The sequence below is a fragment of the Rissa tridactyla genome, chromosome W (assembly GCF_028500815.1).
Source record: "Rissa tridactyla isolate bRisTri1 chromosome W, bRisTri1.patW.cur.20221130, whole genome shotgun sequence".
NCBI lineage: Eukaryota > Metazoa > Chordata > Aves > Charadriiformes > Laridae > Rissa > Rissa tridactyla.
Window position 1 is genome coordinate 8,010,423 of NC_071496.1, and position 23,096 is coordinate 8,033,518.

Here is a 23,096-nt window from a genome sequence, read left to right on the forward strand (position 1 = left end):
TCCTCTCCCAATCTATACTCTGTCCCAGGTGCAGAGTCTGGCATTTGGACTTGTTAAATTTCATGCCATTAACGATTGCCCAGTGCTCTAATCTATCTAGATCCCTCTGCAAGGCCTCTTGTCCCTTGAGAGAGTCAACAGCACCTCCCAGTTAGGTATCATCAGCAAACTTACTAATGGTGCATTCAACTCCTGCATCCAAATCACTGAAAAATACTGAACAGCACCAGCCCTAGAATCAAGCCCCAAGGCACACAGCTGGTGACTGGCCACCAGCCAGGTGTAGCCACATTCACTACAACCCCTTTAGCCCTGCCCTTCAGCCAGTTCTTCACCCAGCACACCATGAATCCGCTCATCTCACAGTTGGACAACTTGTCCAGAAGGATGCTGTGAGGGACAGTATCAAAAGCCTTACTAAAATCCAGAAAAACTACATCCACCACCTTCCCTTCATCCACTAGGCAGGTGACCTTATCATAGAAGGTTATCAAGTTAGTTAAACAGGACTTTTCCTTTGTGAACCCATGATGGCTGTGCCTGATGATTGCATGACTCTGTAAATGCCTTTCAATAGTACCCAGTATAATATTCTTCATAATTTTTCCAGGTACTGAGGCTAGACTAACAGGTCTGTGGTTTCCTGGGTCTTCCCTCATGCCCTTCTTGTAAAATGGAATAACATTGGCTAGCTTCCAGTCAGCGGGGACCTCCCCAGACTCCCAAGACCTTTGGTAGGTGGATCAAGAGGGGTCCTGATGTAACATCTTCAGTACTCCTGGATGAATCCCATCTGGCCCCATGGACTTGTGAACATTCAGCTGATACAGCTGGTCCCTTACAATTTCAGTATCCACAAGTGGAAAAATCACTGTTCCCACACTCATGGTCCTCCAACTCAGACCTTGAGCTGCCCGGCCCATTATCAGTGTTGTTAAAGACTGAGGGGAGGAGAAAAAAAAAAAAAAAGGAAAAAAAAAAAAAAGCATTCAATGCCTCCACTTCTTCGTCCCTGATGACCATCTGTCATGGTTTGGGCTGGATTGGCCAATGAGAATGACAGATGCCCCCCCACCTCTTTCTCCAAATAGAAGAGGGGAAGAGAGAGAAATTCATGAGTTTAGGAAAAAGCTGAACTACTTTCATGAAAATATTAATAAGTTAATAAAAAATGAAATATATACAAAACCGTATTAAGCTCCCAGGATGACAATTGTGTCACCAGCAGGCACAGGAAAAGTCCCAGACTAGAGTCAGCGACAAATGGGAACTGGATTCTAGATGTGGAGTCAGGAATGCACGAATCAGGATCAAAGGCAGACAAACAGACAGGGTCCTCCTCGGACATCAGCCACTGAAGAAAGAGGGCTGACCCCTTTGATCCCTCAGCTTTTATACTGAGCATGGGGCAGATGGGATGGAATAGCCCTGTTGGTCAGTTTTGGGTCACCTGTCCTGTCCACTCCTCCCTGCAGGTGGGACCCCTCTACACTTTTCTGCTTGCAACCCTCCAATGGGGCAAATAAAATTAGCTGACCTTGGTTGTCATAGCAATAAGTAAAAGCAAGAGCCTCTCTGCCTACCGTTCCTTGGCATTCACTATTCACCTGAAGTGAACAGTTTTCTGCACAATATGCTGTTAATTTCAAAGATTTAGAAGAGACTTAGCTGAAAAGTAAAATTAATGAAAATAAAATTGGTTCTGTTCTACCTCAAACTAGGACACCATCTTCAACAAGTATCGGTCCAATGTTTTCTTTAGGCCTCCTCTTGCTATTAATGCACTTAAAGAGAGACACAGACATACTAGAGAGAGTCCAGCAAAGGGCCATGAAGTAGGGTTTGATATATTAAAGCTGTAAACTAATTGAAGTAGGGGCTTAATATATTAGAACTGTAAATTAGAGTAGGAGCTTAATTTAGGAGACTAGGCACCTTAAGGCTGTACAAAGAGCAGATGCAACAGTTGTAGTACTAAATGGCAGAACTTGTCTCCTATTTTTTTAAGGCAGAATGCTTTAGGACAATATAACCTTGTAGTAGAAGCTTATCTCTCAAAACAAGGGGCCCAGGGTTACTGAGGAATGCAGAGACTAGTCAAAGCTAACACTTTTGATGTGCCAGCAAGAATAAAGGAGTAGAGTAGAGGCCTGCAGTTGACCCAGAAGTCACAACGATGAAGAGGAGTGGAGGAAGTAAACGACCACCAGATATCTCTGAAGACCACTGAGAGACTCTAGTGCGCATGCGGGAGTGGGCAGTAACCTGTAATAATGAGGTAATGAATTCGTAATCATTTCTTGGAAAGCTAGTGAATATGCATACATAGTATGTATTTAAACCGTACAACTAAATCAGTTGTCGCACACATTAGGTGGATCAATCCCCTGTGCGCCCGGCACTGCGATAAAGAATACCTGCTTAGTAGTCACCAAGGCTATTGAGCCTTAACTTCAGCATTTCACTGCATCAGCCACCAAGATGATGAAGAGACTGGACCATCTCTCTTATGAGGAAAGGCTGAGAGAGCTGGGGCTGTTCAGCCTGGAGAAGAGAAGGCTCAGGGGAGATCTTGTCAATGCATGTAAACACCTGAAGGGAGGATACAAAGATGACAGAGCCAGGCTCTTTCCAGTTATGCCCAGTGACAGAACCAGAGGGAATGGGCACAGACTGAGACACAGGAGGTTCCCTCTGAACATCAGGAAACACTTTTTGACTGCAAGGGTGACCAAGCACTGGAACAGGTTGTCCAGGGAGACTGTGGAGTCTCCATCCTTGGAGATCTTCAAAAGCCATCTAGTCACAGTCCAGGGCAACTGGCTCTAGGTGATCCTGCTTGAGCAGAGGTGTTTGGACAAGATGACCTCCAGAGGTCCCTTCCAACCTTAACCATGCTGTGATTCTGTGAATGGATCAAACTCCCCCATGACCCAAGGACAGTACTAAAAGCAACATCAAGTTACTCATCCCTTGGGGTTTTGGTCCACGTTATTGGAACCTCTTAAATTAGCATGTTAACTTGTTTTTCTTCTCAATGGAATAGACTTCAACTACTCCTATAATTAGCTACTTGTTCCTCACTTGAGGGGAAAACACAAAACTTCCTACTCCTTAATTCAATAACAAAAGCATTGAGTGTTTGCATATTTACTTAAGAAAATGCATCCAAAAACATAATAGAATCTGAAACAGTTATATGCAATTTCTGTAAAAGCCACTGAACAAAATTATCATATGAAGCAGTTAATTACAAAATAAAGAATTAGAACTGCATTGCAGTCAGAACAAATAAGGAAGTGCAAACAAAAAATAAACAGGCATTCAAAGTATCATGCTGTCCTGGTTTCAGCTGGGATGGGGTTAACTTACTTGCTAGCAGCTGGTGTAGTATTGTTTTGGATTTAGGATGAGAATAGTGTTGATAGCACATTCGGGGTTTTGGTTGTTGCTAAGCAGTCAAGGCCTTTTCTGCTGCTCACCCCACCCCACCAGCGAGCAGGCTGGGGGTGCACAAGAGGTTGGGAGGGGACACAGCCGGGACAGCTGACCCCAACTGACCAAAGGGATATTCCAGACCATATGACGTCATGCTCAGCATATAAAGCTGGGGGAAGGAGAAGGAAGGGGGGACGTTCGGAGTGATGGCATTTGTCTTCCTAAGTCACCATTACGTGTGATGGAGCCCTGCTTCCCTGGAGATGGCTGAACACCTGCCTGCCAATGGAAAGCAGGGAATGAATGCCTTGTTTTGCTTTACTTATTAAACCGTCTTTATCTCAACCCATGAGTTTTCTCACTTTCACCCCTCCGATTCTCTTTCTCCATCCCACTGTGAGGGGAGTGAGACAGTGGCTGCATGGTCCTAGTTGCTAGCTGGGGTTAAACCACGACACACACACATTATGAAATAGCCACAACGACTTTTAGCCCTTCCTGAGCATTTCACTTACTAATACAAGATGAATGTGTTACAGATTGACAACACAATGAATTTAAGATGTCAGAGAACTACCTTATCAACTTCTCTCTGTGTTGCTCCTTCCTTTTTCAAACGTTCTTGTTCAACACACTTGGCATTGTAGTTTTCCTTTGATTTCTGTAAGGCCTGAGTGATACTTTGAATATTTTGCACTGCTTCCAGTGTTCCTGAAACATCTTCTTTAGTCTGCCAAATATCACATAGTTGTCAAAACCAAGCCATTTTAACATTAACAAGTCATTGGACATGCATAAGAAAAAAGTTAATAACCTTTTTATAAGTTTTGATTTGTTCATCTCCATACTTGTGAACTTCTTTTATTAGCTCTTGTAATCTCCGCACAAGGTCCAAGTGACAGCTTGCTAGTTTTTCTGTTGAGGTTTTGAAGACATCCCAAACTGGTGCAAATGTCCTAGATTGAGGGGAAAAAAAAATTTAACACTAATCTGAATTTTTTTTCTTTCAGTCGGCTACAGGTTTTTTTTAAATAGTGCTAAAGTATAACTGATATGTTTACAGAATTTCAGCTCTGTTGCTAAAACTGAAGAAAAAAAAAATCAACAACTGCTATAATGTTCTTATTAAATGTTTCAAACATAATTGGATTCCTACCTAACTTTTCAGTGTTTTATGTTTTACCTGTATTTACTCTAATGTGTAACATGCAGCAAAATTAACTTGTTCTTCTCCATTATCAACATACAATAATGACAAAAGATATACCTAAAGATGATGCAAGAGCAGGTAAAAAAAAAAATATGTACAAGTATTTTTATGTGCATACTTGAATAGCAAATAGAAAACAAAAGTTACTTGGCTAGTTAAGTTTCCAGTTGTCTTGCATCATTACTACCACAAAATTAACCATATGGTAAAGGAAGGTAGGGGACAGGTCATTCCTTATATTCAGATTTCTATACCAAATGGACTTCTCCAGCTATTCTAAAGACATGGTGCATATCTGGTTGCACAGTGGGCCCGTGCAAACCTCAAAGTTCTGTTGCGTGAAAAGGGGGCAAAGTGGTTTTGGCAGAAGATAAACCCCCTTGCGTTCTAATAATCCTCACCGAGGTGGGAGGCCAGGTGCAGCTAGGTTTAAATTCTGAGTGATGCCCAATTCAGCACTATCAGTCCAATCGCATTTAATATGCATTAAACTGTTATGATTTGGATACACTAATAGTGGACTGCACCTTCAGTCTAGTCGTGCTCATGAACTAGCACGGCCACTCTCCAGTCTTTGGTCGCATTCAGTGAGAAACTGAAATGACTAGCTACTTAAAAAAGTACAGTTTATTTAAACAACAGATATACAGGTCCTTAGGATTGCCAGTGATAAATACACTGTCCGCAAAGCATATGCAAATAAGAGTATTGTTACATATACAAAATGCGCAACAAAGTTATAAACGATACAGCCTGGCTCTAAATGTAGGAAAGAGATTCTCTAGAGAAATTTCTAAGTTTCCCAAGGAAACACTCGCTATAATCTAAGTGTTACCCAAAGGCGTCCCTATGGGGGGTGGGAGGGAAGAAAGGCTCAGCCCGTCGACTGGTCCTGGAAGTCAGTGATGGAGTTCTCCCGACTTGTTCACAATGGTGTCTTCCCCGATACCCCCCTCTCTCGGGCTATTTTTATACTATTTTCTTTATATTCAAAGTGGAGTTTGAGTGACTTTAGTCATAAATACTTTTATTATGATTGGTGTACTCAAGGAGGAGTGGTTGCACCTTGGGGGCAGGTAGCCTCCGGGATGGAGGTGTGTTTTGGTACATTGTAATGAGCAAAGTTCGCACAAAGGACAGCATTTCATCAACATTTGACGAAATGTTGGCTCAGGTAGCGAGTAGGGCTGCTTATCTGTTTCGTAGTAAGCAAGTAGGCAGCTTATCTGTTCCACAGTACCATCTCGTCCCCATATCTGCTATTCGTCACAAGGGAAGGCCATGGAACAATCGCATTCCGTTCCATCCCTTGTGTAGTTTCGCAAACAACCTTGTACAGGTGATCGCAGATGTGGCATTCTTCGTGTGCCAGCTGCGGCTGTATTCTACCTCAGAAGCCTCTTGATTTTATGACTTTCCTTAATGTGTGAACAATGCTGTACTTTTGTATTCTTGGCCAATTTAGTAATTATTCCACAAGTTCAACCAGGCCAAGTGCAAGGTCCTGCCCCTGGGTCATGGCAATCCCAGGCACAAATACAGGCTGGGTGGAGACTGGCTTGAGAGCAGCCCTGAGGAGGACTTGGGGGTGTTGGTGGATGAGAAGCTCAACATGAGCCAGCAACGTACGCTTGCAGCCCAGAAAGCCAGCTGTATCCTGGGCTGCATCAAAAGCAGCATGGCCAGCAGGGCAAGGGAAGTGATTCCGCCCCTCTACTCTGCTCTGGTGAGATCCCACCTGGAGTACTGTGTCCAGCTCTGGGGTCCTCAACATAAGAAGGACATGGACCTGTTGGAACGGGTCCAGAGGAGGGCCATGAAAACGATCAGAGGGCTGGAGCCCCTCTCCCATGAGGACAGGCTGAGAGAGTTGGGGTGGTTCAGCCTGGAGAAGAGAAGGCTCTGGGGAGACCTTATAGCAGCCTTCCAGTACCTAGAGGGGACTTACAGGAAAGATGGGGAGGGACTCTTTATGAGGGAGTGGAGCGATAGGACGAAAGGGAATGGTTTTAAAATGAAAGAGGGGAGATTCAGACTAGATAGAAGGAAGAAATTTTTTACAATGAGGGTGGTGAAACACTGGAACAGGTTGCCCAGAGAAGTTGTGGAAGCCCCATCCCTGGAGGTGTTCAAGGCCAGGCTGGATGGGGCTTTGAGCAGCCTGGTCTAGTGGGAGGTGTCCCTGCCCATGGTCAGGGAATTTGAGCTAGATGATCTTCAAGGTCCCTTCCAACTCTAGCCATTCTATGATTCTGTATTTTGCATTTTTAAAGGTGTTAAAGTTATGCTACCTTCAAGATCATCAATATTCAGAGTAAAACTTGATTCTTAACACATATGCAGTTAATTATTTCTCTCTTATACACACTTACCCAAGTTGCGTGTAATTGCCTGCTGATTTGGCTAGTTTTGTCATTGACCTTGAATATGCCTCCTCTATTGTAGCCCTGTCAAAGAAAGCAATCAAAAGCATAATCGAAATTTTTAAGATATTTGAAGACAGATAAACATGCATTCTAAAGGTGCAAAGCATAGGACTTTTTACTTCAGCTGAAAATGACTCCATTTTATGACCCCTCAAAAACTGTATGTCAAACCACAGAAGTATATTTAAAAAAAAAATAAAAATCTAAGAACACAGTGACAGAATGTTGCAGGGAACAGAAACAAGTAAAACCTAAGGGCTCAAGACTTACAAAAGATGATTCCTTCCTTCCTATACTCTCTGCTGTTCCCCTCTGCCTTTAACATTCTTTAGTAGGAGTCAAAACACAGTGACATAACAATAGCCCACATAAAACTGTCTAAATACCAGAGATTTACAGAGCAACAAAATCAAATATCTTTGTAATGGAAACATTAAAAATCCCAAACTGAATGCGTACTGAGCATTCACATTTGTTCACATTAAATAAAATGGGGTCTTGTCTAGTTTGTGTGTTGTGGGTTTTGTTTTGGTTTTTTTTTTGTTTTGGTTTTGGTTTTTTGGGGGGGGGGGGGGGGGTTGTTTGGTTTTGGTTTTTTTTAAAGTTCTTTGCATAGTGATGTTTGAGTTTGGAAAACATAGTCAAATAACATGCAATGAAATATATTGTGTTCTACTGTTTATAATTATTTTTAAAGAAGTTTTTCTCAATATATTCTGATTTCTTTTAGATAAACTCTTCCCTACATAAAGTTTCATTATATTTTCCTGCACTCAAACCTACATTTTTACTTGTCTTTTGGAGATTCAAAATCCAAGGGTCCACATAGATTTCCCCCTTAGAGCCTGTACTGGGGCAATTGCCATGGAACAGCAGTCACACACAACATATCATGGCAGTGACTCCCCTGGAAGTCCTTCTCCCATCAATCTTCCTCACTCTCCTATTATTAAGGTTAAGATACACACTAATATAATTTTCCACCCTAAATCAATACTCAATATGTAGTGTCAAGTTAGATTTATAAGCATTCTGGATTTGAGCAACTACTGTAATTGTCTGTCTTGAAAATCCAAAATCTTGAAGCAATTTCTTTCCTGCTTTGTAATACCTATATTCAGGGGCAGAAGAGTAAAAAAAAAAAAAAAAAAAAAAAAAAAAAAGAGATGACAAATTCACCATTCTCTCAAGTTACCATGACTAACCACTTATTGCTGAGGCAGATGTTTTTATTTCTCCTTCACAGCAACACTTTCCAAGCAAAAAGCATTTTCTTATGAAAATATGAAACAAAGTAGTAGCAGTCACCTGAAACTTTGACAGAGGAGCATGTATTTAAACCTAGTGAACTTCCAAAATAACAATCCAGTCATTTAGACAATCAATTTGGAGAAGGGGATTAAGTTATAAAATGCAGTAATTCAATTACATTTTAAATCTCACCTACAAACAGCTACAAAGTTATTCACCATTAAAAAAAAAATAAAATACCAACATCAAAGCTTTTTCCTCCTTCCCCATATGTAAGCATTCTTGATGATCTGAAAAAGTTTAAGTTTCCAAGGTTTGGAATTCTTGCTCACTGCCCAGCAGCAAGCACATATGTACAGACACCCAGAAGAGACACTGATTTTTTTTTTTTAATTACCATGATGAACAATATATTTTGATTAATTATCAGTAGCCTCTATCAAAGTTTTCCAGATTTGAGCTCAATGTTGGTTGTTTTTTTTTTTAAACACAAGATTTCTGACCAAAATCCACACCTCTCTGCAGCAATTTACAAAATACTTACATGAGCAATCTCCACAAAACTGGAGTTCCCCAACTTATTACACATTATCAACATACAACAGTTACAAACACTAACACCCGAAACATGCTGTTGCTGACTAGATGGGCATATATATCTACATTTGTTTTATCAACTGACTTCCCAGAGCATTCTGATGTACTGGTAACACACTATGAACATCTGAGTAAATTAGTTTTCACTAATTTGAAAAATCTGTCTTTGATTGGAATCTGTTAAATATTTAAACTGAAATGGGAATACATGCATTGTCAGTTTCTTCTGATCAAGGAGTTTCTTTTTCATGATGCTTACAGACAACTGGCACAGAAAAATGTTTTAAAGACTTCCGGAGAAAAGCCAACAATACTTATTCAGTTCCTAGCTGAGCAGAGTGGTTTCTTACACATAAACGCTTTAGGTGTTAAATGCACACAAACACAAGACAGCTCACCTACAAAATCTTCCCAATATTTAAAGAAAAAAAAAACAACAAAAAAACCCACAAACCCCAAAACAGCACGGGGGCAGCCCAATCTTCTTATATTTTAACTTCTTTTAAAACATAATTTCTACATGCTTTATCAAGAATAGAACAAAGATATCTATCTTTCAGCAGACAGATATCCTGACCCACTCAAGATTTACCAACATTGAGCAGACTGCCTGCCACAAAATTCACTCTTTCAGGACACATATCTGAACCTCCTAGAAAGCAATAACTACTGACTGAGCAAGTCTTTCCCATTCACAGTAGCAGAATATCTGGACAAAAGGCAGTAAAGAACCATAGATCCAACTATCCTACAGTTCCTTTAGTACCTGACCATTAAAAAGTGAATACCACATTTGAAAACTGAATTGGTATTGACTAACTGAACACAGACAAAGGGGAAACCTTCTGCTCCTTCTAGGGATATCCAGTTTCATTTTATCAGAGGAAAAAAAACTTTGTGATTTCAGAAGGTTCTTATAGAAGTTTTGAAAGAAAGATTGTAATTAAAATGCTTAAGCTGACTATAATTATAAAAAAAACCCACCATTTTTTCCACATACTAGACAATTTTTCTTTTTTAGTTATTACTATTTCCAAGGCTGGAGAAAAGGGAACAATACTCTTCCCTGATTAGGCTGCACACAACCAAAACACTATTCTGAACAGCACAACTAATGGAGACTGACTTCATACAAACATGTCCTTTGTGCCCTAATCAGTTTGTACGTGCAAATACACTCAACTGTCTTTCCTTTCTCTTTTATGCCACTCCCATAAAAAAATAAAATATTCTGGCTAGTCTGGAGACTCCAGCAATGCTGACTGACCAGCTGACAACTGTATATACTGTTTGATAGTAAAGTACTCTAACTTTTTGTATGTACTATCACCAACTCAGATGTGTCTCCTCTACTTAGCCAGCAATTTTCAGTTTTTCCACTCTCCTATATCTCCACATGTGAATAAAACTGGCCAATATGTTCAGAAGGAATGGAAGGGCAGACATGAAGAAATTGCAAATATATATGTTTAGTCTTCATAGGGAACAACTCAGAAAATCAGGTGTAAGTAGGGCATAAAAACACTAGATATAGGTGGCTCCTAATTAATCTTGCTCATCCACTTACATATTCCTAGTAGAAGAGAGTACCGCAAAATAATATTCAGACTACAGGAGGGAAAGAGATAATTGTATACATCATCTCTTAAGTTCTTTGCAATAAGTAGTAGGTTTTTTTCATCAATCCTCCTGATCCAAAGGAAGGGGATTGAAAGGGATACAGGCCCTTCAGGAAAGAAAAGCAGGGGGGACAATGAGGAGATGTTGCCCTCTATGTCCATGACCATCTGGAGTGCATGGAGCTCTGCCTGGGGATGCATAAGGAACCAACTGAGAGCTTATGGGTCAGGATTAAAGGGAGGGCAGGGACAGGTGATGTTATAGTGGGGGTCTGTTCAGGCCACTTGACCAGGAAGACCGAGCAAATGAGGCCCTCTATAGACAGATGGGAGCAGCCTCACGTTCACAGGCCCTGGTCCTCATGGGATACTTCAACCATACCAATATCTGTTGGAGGGACAACACAGCATGGCACAAGCAATCCAGGAGGTTCCTGGAATGTGTCGATGATAACTTCCTTCTCCAACAAATAGAGGAGCCCACGAGGAGAGGAACCACACTGGACCTTGTTCTCACCAACAAGGAGGGGCTGGTGGGGAATGTGAAGCTCAAAGGAAGCCTTGTCTGCAGTGACCATGAGATGGTGGAGTTCAAGATCTTTAGGGTGTCAAAGAGGACGCACAGCAAACCGACTATCCTGGACTTCAGGAGAGCAGACTTTGGTCTCTTCAGGGACCTGCTTGACGGAGTACCTACCATGGGATAAAGCCCTGGAAGGAAGAGAGGCCCAGGAAAGCTGGTTAGTATTCAAGGACCACCTCCTCCAAGCTCAGGTGTGATGCATCCCAACAAAGAAGTTGTCAGGCAAAAACACCGGGAAGCCTGCATGGATGAACAAGGAGCTCTGGATACACTCAAACAGAAAAAGGAAGCCTGCAGAGGGTGGAAGCAAGGACAGGTAGCCTGGAAGGAATACAGAGAAATTGTCTGAGCAGCCAGGGATCAGGTTAGGAAAGCTGAAGCCCTGACAGAGTTAAATCTGGCCAGGAGCGTCAAGGGCAACAAGAAAAGCTTCTATAGGTATTTCAGTGATAAAAGGAAGACTAGGGAAAATGTAGGCCCTCTCCAGAAGGAAACGGGAGACCTGATCACCCAGGACAAGGCTGAGGTACTCAACCTCTTTTTTGCCTCGGTCTTCACCAGCAAGGGCTCTAACCACACTGCCCAAGTCCCAGAAGACAAAGGCAGGGACTGGGAGAACAAGGTACTGCCCACTGTAGGAGAAAACCAGATTCAAGACCAGTTGAGGAGCCTGAAGGTGCACATGTCCATGGGACCTGATGGGATTCATCCGTGGGTCCTGAGGGAACTGGCAGATGAAGTTGCCAAGCCACTATCCATCATATTTGAGAAGTCGTGGCACTCTGGTAAAGTTCCCACTGACTGGAAAAGGGGAAACATAACCCCCATTTTCAAAAAGGGAAAAAAGGAAGACCCAGGGAACTACAGGCCAGTCAGTCTCACCTCTGTGCCCAGCAAGATCATGGAGCAGATCCTCCTGGAAACTCTGCTAAGGCATATGGAAATAAGGATCTGATTGGTGACAGCCAACATGGCTTCACTAAGAGGAAATCGTGCCTGACAAATTTGGTGGCTCCCTACGATGGCGTTACAGCATTAGTAGATAAGGGAAGAGCAACTGACATCATATACCTGGACTCGTGCAAAGCATTTGACACTGTCCCGCATGACATCCTGGTCTCTAAATTGGAGAGATATAGATTTGACGGATGGACCCCCTCAGTGGACAAGGAAATAATTTGATGGCCACACTCAAAGTGTTGCAGTCAACAGCTCGATGTCCGAGTGGAGACCACTGATGAGTGGTATTCCTCAGGGGTCAGTACTGGGACCAGTACTATTTAACATCTTTGTTGGCAACACGGATGTTGGGATTGAGTATACCCTCAAGTGCAAGTGTAAGTTTGCTGACGACACCAAGCTGTGTGGAGCAGTCAACATGCTAGAGGGAGGCGATGCCATCCAGAGGGACCTGGACAGGCTTGAGAAGTAAGCCTGTGCGAACCTCATGAAGTTCAACCAGGCCAAATACAAGGTCCTGCACCTGGGTCGGGGTAATGCCAAGCACAAATACATGTTGGGTGGAGAATGGAGTGAGAGCAGCCCTGAAGAGGATGACTTGGGGGTGTTGGTGGATGAGAAGCTCAACATGAGCTGGCAATGTGTGCTCACAGCTGAGAAAACCAAGCGCAGCCCAGGCTGCATCAAAAGCAGCATGGCCAGCAGGGCAAGGGAGGTAATTCTGCCCCTCTACTCTGCTCTGGTGAGACCCCATCTGGAATACTGCATCCAGCTCTGGGGCAGGTCCAGAGGAGGGCCACAATCAGAGGGCTGGAGCATCCCATGAGGACAGACTGGGAGAGTTGGGGTTTTTCAAGCTGGAGAAGAGAAGGCTCCGGGGAGACCTTGTAGCAGCTTTCCAGTACCTAAAGGGGGCCTACAAGAAAGCTGCAGAGGGACTTTTTACAAGGCCATATATTGATAGGATGAGGAGTTATGGCTTCAAACTGGAAGAGGGGAGATTTAGATTAGATATCGGGAAGAAATTTGTCACTATGAGCATGGTGAGGCACTGGAACAGGTTGCCCAGAGAAGCTGTAGACGCCCCATCCCTGGAAGTGTTCAAGGCCAGGCTGGATGGGGCTTTGAGCAACCTGGTGTAGTGGGAGGTGTCCCTGCCCACAGCAGGGGGGTTGGAACAAGATGATCTTTAAGGTCCCTTCCAACCTAAACCATTCTATGATAAACAAAGATACAAAACAGAATACGGTCAAGACAAGCAAGACTGTTGTAGTATTACCCAATACAATGTCTTTTGAGATCAAGAATTTGACCCACATGTGCTACTGAACCATATTTATTTCCCAGGAAATAGACTGACAACACTGCAATAACCTGCCAATGGCAGTGGAAAGGCTTCACTGCCTAGATATGGACAGTCATAAGCATTTTTTACTTAAGTGAGAACACCAAATATTTAAAGTCCATTTATTTCTTTGAAACTACAAACTATATGCCACAAACTACCACTAGCTTAGACTGAGATTCATCAGTGATGTACCCGACTTGAAAAGCAGCATATATTTGGCATGCAACTTTTTTTGTTTTTATGGCAGCCTGGCATATCAAGATGTTTCAATAAAGCAGAGATGAAGAAAACACAACGGATATTCAGTCAATATTAAAAGCAGTTAAGCAGTTTTTAAATTAAAAAAAAAAAAATTTTTTTTAGCAGCTTGTGAAGCCCTAAACATTTCATACTAAACATCAACAGCGTAATATCCCTCCGCTAAATCCAAAATCCACTAAATCCAGAACTGTCTCGCTTCATAATATGTTTTCTGGAATCAGGGATTCTTGAAACACAGCATTCCTTGGTTTGTGCAGTCCTTCCAACAGGAGACAGCCTATCAGATACGGACTCTGGAATTCACCTGTTTCACTCAGTGGAAAGATTTTTGTCATTTTCTCCACTTCAACTCCCTTTGAAACTATGCAAAAGTCAGTGTCGCTGAGTACCTGTCAGATATGATGGCTACATCTTGTTGAAATTTTTTTAAAAAATTCTTAGTTGAGGTCTATTTCAGGCCAAAACTGAAATTTTGATAAGAAAAAATCCAGAAAACAAAGGCTGGTTTTTTTAGACAGCTTTTACTGCAAGAAACCTTCACTGAAACAGGTCCTCAATTAGTCTCTTGCAAGTTTTTTCCATACATCATCTGGTGTCAGTAACCAAATAAGACAAAATTCTGAAGCAGACATATCATTAATTTCATCCATCATGGAAATTCTTATGGTCAAAGTAGCAGCAGCAATCATCTTTTATAAAGAACATCTGTTTAGGAAGTTGTCACATTTGCAGGTTTCAGTTCTGTCCCTTCCATCCCATAAAGAACAACCTGAGTCATTTTCTGCATATTATTTTCTTGTCCATATGTATCACTCCCTTTTCTTTAATCAACCTAGTTTCTCAACATCTTAAAAAAATTATACTTTTAGATTAAGATCATACTAGAACTTGCCAATACCCTAATTCTACATCTATAGTCAAAAACTTCAAGACTGATAATTTTTACTACTTAAATTGTTGCTTTTCTTCCAAACGTGACAAAAAAATATGGATTAATTTAAATAAACTGCTGGACACCTAATGTGGCACTTCTAGCTTTTTACTCTTGTTTTTTTAATTCAAACCTAAAAATTAGAAGTTTGTTATTAATTGACGCTTAAGAGTCACTATTCAGTTCTAAGGGAATGGAATAAACCTAAATGTTCTTGTAGGATATGAGAGACATTTTAAAATGCTCCTTGATTTTTATGTTTTGCACATTACTTAAACAATGATAAACTTAAATAAAACCCACAAAGAGCGAGGATTAGCAAGGATGAATACTTACCTTTCTCTTATAAAGTCTGCTAAGTCTTTTGTTGACAAATGTCCGTGTTTCATGTTGTGATAGAGGACATCAAAGCCATTGTTCCTTTCCCCCTAAAGATTAATAATAAAAAGAAAGTAGAACTATGAAACACAACATGCTAAACCAATTACAGAACAAAGTATGGAACCAATATATTTTAATAACTGATCAAGTTTCATGAAGTGAATGATTTCTAATGCTTCAGCTTTTTACCAATTGCTGTTAGTTCCCTTCAATCCCTTATATGTAAAACAAATTAAAATCACCTCAGCAACCACTGCTACCCTTTGAATGACAACTCTTCTATTACGTATTTCTAGACTATATTTAAAGCCATTTATTTTCTATGTTTCTACGGGTCTTGTATTCTTTCACTTCCCATCTTATTAAACATATACTTAATACTGCATTCCCTCATATCTTTCATTATTTCCCATGAACTAAAATTCACACTTTGGGATCACTGGATATCCCACCTCCCCAATTCTTCATGGATATGCCTCTGTTTTTTGTAAAACTGGTAAAAATCACTAACTTCTTCCTTCTCACAAGTCACATTCCTTTGTCTATTCTTAAGTTTAGTTTTAAAACTTAAAACATTTTCCAATCAGTAAGGCATTTCTCACCATTAAAACTGAGACACTGCCCTAAAAACTGATTAATAAACTCAGCCAACTTATCACTCTGGCACCATAGTGAACTTCCCCCAAACAGGAGAAAGCAACAATAAATGAAATGAAGGTGAGACAAGGCACAGAATAACAGAACAACACTGCTACTATAAGAGTTTTCCTGTCAAACTATCCATTCCCCTCCTGCCTTCCAAAAGCTTCAAATCCATAATGCTGCTGCTGCTAAAGACAGAAGCACGCTCTCAGGAAAATTGTATGCATGTTCACGTTGGAAGGGAAAGAAGGATGGGAAGCAGAATCTTGGACTTTTCACAATGGCAGCTCTACATCTCCAGTGAAAGGAGCCTGAGGATTTGGTCAGACACCACTCCAATCATTTCTGTCCTTTTTGTTCTGGAAAAATTTGTTTGTGGAGCCATAAGGCACACCTGATCAGGGAAACTATACAGCTGAAAAATAAAGCTAGCAAATAAAAATCAGTGATCCAGATCTCTATGAGGACATGAACAGCTGCATTGCTCAGCAAAATAGATGGGAACAAGGAGGTGGCGGCGGGCAGGGATCTGCCAGCTTAAGTGGAAGCAGACACAAGCGGATGGATGAACCTCACAGCAGCCGCAGTAGTAGGCCAACTTCTGTGAAGTGTTAACTGCACTAGAATTATTTGCTTTACTTCTTCCAAGCATTGGGGAAAACAAAAAACAAACAAACAAAAAGACAGACACCTATAAAATGACTGTTCCTAAGACTGCAGTAAATTGTAATCTGAAAAAGTTCATCAAAACGCAGATCAGTTTAGCATAAGTACAATTACAGAAAGGTCTGTAAGAAGTACAAGTAGAACTAAATTGAATACACCAAAATATAGCAAACTTTAAAAGGACTATCTACAGGGCAAGGCTTTTATATGTTTGAAAAACAAAGGAAGGATGACACTAACTAGTAGGAAATGTAATTTTTTTTAGGTTTTTTTGATGTAGTCTTACTATTCCAAGTACCAGTCTAATCAGAACAGTTCAATGAACTGGAGTAGTTAATGATAACAAATATGAACAAACACTTTTTTTAAACACTTTGCACATTGGGAATGCAATTAAGAACTAATAACTAGCAAACTAGGTTTGAGGAAGCCAGATCCACTTTTATTAACATGCTGGTTTTGGCTGGGATAGAGTTATTTTTCTTCACAGTCGTTAGTATGGGGCAATGTTTTGGATTTGTGCTGGAAACAGCATTGATAACACAGGGATGTTTTAGCTACTGCTGAGCAGCACTTACACAGAGTCAAGGCCTTTTCTGCTGCTCACCCCACCCCACCAGCGAGCAGGCTGGGGGTGCACAAGAGGTTGGGAGGGGACACAGCCGGGACAGCTGACCCCAACTGACCAAAGGGATATTCCAGACCATATGACGTCATGCTCAGCATATAAAGCTGGGGGAAGGAGAAGGAAGGGGGGACGTTCGGAGCGATGGCGTTTGTCTTCCCAAGTCACTGTTATGCGTGATGGAGCCCTGCTTCCCTGGAGATGGCTGAACACCTGCCTGCCGATGGGAAGCAGGGAATGAATGCCTTGTTTTGCTTTGCTTGCGTGCACGGCTTTTGCTCTACCTATTAAACCGTCTTTATCTCAACCCACGAGTTTTCTCACTTTCACCCTTCTGATTCTCTCCCCCATCCCACTGTGTGGGAATGAGGAAGTGGCTGCCTGGGGCTTATTTGCCAGCTGGGGTTAAACCACAACGACTAAACATAAGATATCTGCAAATGCAAAAAGTAAACAATCCCACTCCCCTTTTACTCCTATCTAACCAGTTTGAAGCTCAAAATAATTTTGACTACTGGTGCACCTTGTTAGTTTTCTGTATTTACTTAATATAAACCTTGAATGCCACTGCATTACAAAAATCACCAGAATAACTCTATAATTAAGACATTACTGATGTTTTCAATTAAAATACAATAAAACCCCTCTTATTTAACTATATCAAAGTTGTTATTGTGACCAAATTTGGAGTAAACTTTTACAAATAAGCATTAAGCATTTCTTCCAGAAAAACTAATAAAATTCTCCTTTATGAAATGTTCTTTCCCTTGCTTTAAGGTATTCTACCGAAACCAACATATTGATCAAAATGTGCTGAACATAGACTGCTGCTGAACTTTTAAAAACAACTTTTCATAATGGAGTAGCTTTTAATCTTTTCTATACTGGAGCTCCATAAATTTCCTGCCAGTTTAGAAATACAGGAAGGGTAGCATAGCCATGACCCAGCCTCTGGCTGCAGCCTTCCTGAGGGCTGATAATCTATCAGAAATGTAACTTTGCAAACCTTTACGGAATGGAATGAGCCAGAAAAAACAATTCCTGTCATCATCTTGTTTCACAACTGTAACTGAAGATTATTGCAAACTAGTTTATCCACTTATATGAAGTTTTCAAATCAGTCCTCCTCTTGTTCTTGCCTTCACACTGAATAGCAAAAAGCAAAAGAGAGAAACAGATACTTTTCTCAATTCAAAGTCCCCTGAAAGCCACACCTTTATACATTCTCAATAGTTATCAGAGGCTGTGAGGCTATGTGAAAAATATATTAAGATTTAAACAAAGCAGCAAGTCCAAAGCAGACTCACAGATTTGAGGGCCTATGTGCCTTAAGTTTGGGAAAGCTAAAAGATGTTTTTGCTTGCAAACATAATGCCAACTGCAGCCTACCTTACCAATATCAGGCTCCATCTATGAGCACAAGCATCTCAATTTCAAAACTGTTCAATTATTTACAAGTTACATGATGAAGAGTACTGACTATTAACCTGATGACAATTCTATAAATTAGATTATCTTCTGCTTGCGTTTGGAGACATATACGTACCTATGTAAAAGCATGGTATCTCAGTGCAGAGAGCACACATTTTTCTGCTGAGGAAAAGCTATAGGGCCTATCCAGAACTACTTCATTTAGAAGGTAATTTCATGAAGAGTAGCTCAAACAATTCATACATTGAGCAGCAGAGTTAATGCTCTCTATTTAGGAAAAAGACAGAGAGGTATACTGCAGCTAAGAGGAAAAAGATCAATTTACAAAAAACAAGTATGTATTATAGAATGGTTTAGGTTGGAAGGGACCTTAAAGTGCCAAACCCCTGCCATGGGCAGGGACACCTCCCACTACACCAGGTTGCTCAAAGCCCCATCCAGCCTGGCCTTGAACACCTCCAGGGATGGGGCATCCACAGCCTCTTCGGGGCATCCACAGCTTCTCTGGGCAACCTGTTCCAGTGCCTCACCATGCTCTCATAGTGACAAATTTCTTCCCGATATCTAATCTAAATCTACCCTCGTCCAGTTTGAAGCCATAACTCCTCGTCCTATCAATATATGGCCTTGTAAAAAGTCCCTCTGCAGCTTTCTTGTAGGCCCCCTTTAGGTACTGGAAGGCTGCTACAAGGTCTCCCTGGAGTCTTCTCCAGCTTGAACAACCCCAACTCTCCCAGCCTGTACTCACAGGAGAGAGGTTCCAGCCCTCTGATCATCTTCATGGCTCTACTCTAGACTTGCTCCAAAAGGTCCATATCCTTCTTAGAATCATAGAATTGCCAAGGTTGGAAGGGACCTTTCAGATCATCTAGTCCAACCATCAACCTAACGCTGGCAAAAATCATCACTAAACCATATCCCTAAGCACTATGTCTACCCATCTTTTAAATACCTCCAGGGATGGTGACTCAACCACTTCCTTGGACAGCCTGTTCCAATGCTTAATAACCCTTTCGGTGTGAAAATTTTTCCTAATATCCAGTCTAAAACTCCCCTGGCACAACTTGAGGCCATTTCCTCTTGTCCTATCACCTGTTACTTGAGATAAGAGGCCGACCCCCACCTCTCTACAACCTCCTTTCAGGTAGCTGTAGAGAGCGCCGGGGAGGTTTAGACTGGATATTTAGAGTGGTACTCAACCATAAAAAGTTTAAGACCCTAATTTACTCCAAATTGTCATAAAATGAAAACTAGATAATCTCCAAATTAAGTTTCCAAACCCTAGTTAAACCGTACAACTGCCTATGGCAAACATGATATATCAATGAAATATGACCAAAAAAATCCACCCGTCTTGTTAGATAAACGCTAAATAGGTAAAGCCTAGAAAAGAATGAATGTGGGAAATAGAGTCACTTGCTTCAATTTCTGGGGTGAGAATTGAAAAATTTGTATCCTTTGCCTCTTGTTTTGGTCAGCTCCAGAGAAGCTGTCCTACAGCTAGTTTTACACTTAACAGTACTACCCATACTATTCTGTCAGATAGGAGAATGAAAAAAACCACATGCAGATTATGCATGCAAGAATCCTAATACAGATAAATCATAATGGCATAGAAGTCCTTTTGGTAGAAAAATTTTGCCTGCATCAAGAAGATTCCAGAGTTATACCAATATGCCAAATAACCGTACACAATCCATTAATGGGGGAGGGGGGCACAACTCCCTCATATAGGTAAAATAAAGTATTTGCTGAAACTAGGTACAACTTTTCAACAACGACAAGATTTGATTTATGCTACTTAAAAGCTACCCTATTTAATAATTAATTTACAAGTTTTAGTGCAACAGAACAATAGAAACTCGGTGTATGTTCCTGTAATTCTGAAATTAAAGTTCCAAACATTAACCAAAACCAACCTTATCTTTACCCAGAAACTCAGAAAGACATATACTAGTCATTATGGTTTGTCCATTTGTATTGTCGACTTTTTTTCATTCACCTAACTCCGGGTAAATTTAAACTCATTTTAGGTGCTCTGATAAACATCACTGTCATTTTGTTTAAACTGTTGCTGCTTGCTGCAGTTTCAAATAAGTAACGTGTTTCATACCTTCCGCCTAGGCAATTATTTAATGTACCCTGAATACATGAAAATATTCCTCTGGTGTTATATTTTTGAAAGCTAGCTAACAGTAATTTTCAACTACCAAGTGTCTGAAAGAGCTACATAAAATTGAGAGCATCAAAAGTCAAAAAAAGGAGTCACCTGATGTTTACACTGGCAACATATCTTCTTCAGTTCTGAAAGGTTTGAGGAATTTGAACACAAAAGCAACCTGGGAATTTCAATTTTCTTCTTCCAGCTTCAATAAATTAAATAAAGATCAGCTCCAGAGAAGCTCTATGTACATGAAGGAGAACAGATATTTTTATCTATATCTAGATAACTAAAAATGTTTTTTTGAACAAAGAGATGAAAAGTTGCCAACTCATGCTAAATGCAGACAGAGAGGGAGGAGACTGAGAAAATATTGCACAACAGCTCTCTTGAAACTGAGCATCCAACTGTGTGCCAAGCAGAAGAGTAGCACTATATAAACATGTGAATGGAACTCCAGGTGGAAGCATGACAAGCCTCATTATCACTCATATCACATAAGCACATATGAGAATATATCTTATACTTATTAGAGCAAGCTTCTTCACAAAGCTAAGATAATTAGCCCTGAACACAGCCAGCCCTTACATATTACAAAAGAACTTGAAAGGAATCTTCCTCACAGCCATTCTAAAAAAATCTACAGGTAACACCAGCAATTAAAAGATAAAATAAAAAGAATTAGTCAAAACCAATTTAAACACACAATTTTATATCACAGAACTTGCAGACTTACCATGCACAGCATTACACAAAGACCAGTTTCAGCTATACACAGAACTTCCAAGAGTTGAATCAAATTAATTTAAAACAACTAACAAATATACACTGACTGGCTTAGAAATTGCTTATTTTGGTTGACCTGAAACGGTTTAATAGACTCACAATTAACAAGAGTATTGCCTGCACCAGTCAGTTTAAAAATCAAACTTATGTTAAAGCTTATGCAACACTTCTTAAGTAGTGCTAAGAAAACAGTAAGTCAATGATAACGAATACTTTTTATTCTACTGTACCAGTATGAGTGTACTCAAAGTGACAAAACAAAACCTAGCCATGTATAATGGAAATATCTTACAAAAACATTTAATGTTTCTTAATGAAGAAACTTACGGAAGAGAGCTCAAACTGCAATAGAAGCCCCATCTACGCACCACAGCGGCTGCAACAGTAGGACCCCTAGCAAAGGGTCTCTTGCTCGTACCTGCACGTCCCTTGGCCCAGCAATCCCTCTCCCCAACGTTTCTCCCTAACGGACCACCGAGCGAGGCAGGGATAGAGCGCTTCCCCCACAGCCCAGCCTGGCCGAGGCAAGGCGAGCCGCGGCAGGCGCAGGAGGCCGCCGCAAGAGGCACAGGGTGCCACGGAGGGGACAGCGGCCACCCTCCCTCCGCCACGCTCCCCACAGCAAGACCCAAGGCCAGTCCTCAGGGTAGCGTAAGAGTCGAGGCTGCTCCTATGGAAAGTACGCCGACTGCACTGTGTTGTATTGTATTGCACTGCACCGCACCGCACTTTACCGTGCCGTGCCCATCATCCCACCCGCGACACGGAAAAACCGTCCCGCGCCGCTTCCCTACCCAGAAGCTCTCCACGAAGTACGCCATCATCACGACGCCGCCACCCCGACCCTCAGCGAGTTCAGCCTCAGCCACCAAGACGCAATGAGGAAACGGGCACCAATACGGCGCGCCAACCTTCCTGTTAACGATGCAACCTCTCCCTTCCACGCAACTTCGCCACACCCCGTCCCGCGCAGGCGCCACAACACCTGCGCAGGCGCGTCGCATTCTCCCTCCCCCGGGCGGAGGAGCGGCGTGCGCATGCCCAGAGCGCCGGCCCCACCGCAGCTGAGAAGTGCTATCTCAGAAGTGAAGAAACACTGATCTCTGTAGAAATATTAATATACTTGCAGAAGGCAGATTCAGAAATCTTGAGTTAAATCCCCTCTAAAATATTCAGTAAACACTAAGGAGTGACTATACTGAGGGCTGGAATGCATACAAATTATTTGACAGCCAGGAGAATAGATTCATGCTGTTTGAAGTGGCTTCATAACCAAGCATCTTTCCATCCACATAGGATAAGATCCTTCAAGGCATTTGATGACTACTAGGCACTTATTAACAAAGTTGTGATAAATGATTTAATCGCAAACAGGATTCCAATTAGAATTTATAATTTATTAAAGGAATAAAGGCAAGCAAACAGCGCTGGGTGTGCCGGGGGTCTCTGCCCAACCAAGACACACACCTTACAGACCCCATTTTTGGTTTATATCTCCTATACTAATACATATTCATAACTGCCTCTAAAATGGTTGGCCCTTGCCAAAAATGGGTGTATCCCCCCTCTTACAGGTCACTATGCAGATAACAACAGGACCGGTTTAAGTTGGTATTCTAGAATGTTCGCCAGGTGGCTCCTGCAAAACACAGACACGATAGACACACCGTCTGGTCTGTGGCCATACAGACAAAACAAAGGTCACACTTCACCCTGTGGCCCTAACACTGTTCCACACTGACACGAATCAGTTAAGCACATTTCACAATCCCCCATTTTC

At 41.4% G+C, this 23,096-nt stretch overlaps 1 protein-coding gene across 1 annotated transcript in view; it reads right to left on the reverse strand.

Moving 5' to 3' along the window:
- The window catches only part of LOC128902132 (F-BAR domain only protein 2-like), a 152,842-nt gene extending 130,560 nt beyond the window's left edge, over positions 1-22,282 (reverse strand). Inside the window, exons 1-5 of the mRNA XM_054184550.1 lie at positions 22,111-22,282; positions 14,961-15,052; positions 7,021-7,095; positions 4,253-4,394; positions 4,016-4,168 (exon numbers count right to left, since the gene is read on the reverse strand). Coding sequence (XP_054040525.1) covers positions 4,016-4,168; positions 4,253-4,394; positions 7,021-7,095; positions 14,961-15,052; positions 22,111-22,140 — 492 coding nt within the window. The 5' untranslated portion in view covers positions 22,141-22,282. The remainder of the gene's footprint in view (positions 1-4,015; positions 4,169-4,252; positions 4,395-7,020; positions 7,096-14,960; positions 15,053-22,110) is intronic.
- Positions 22,283-23,096: the final 814 nt, after the last annotated feature.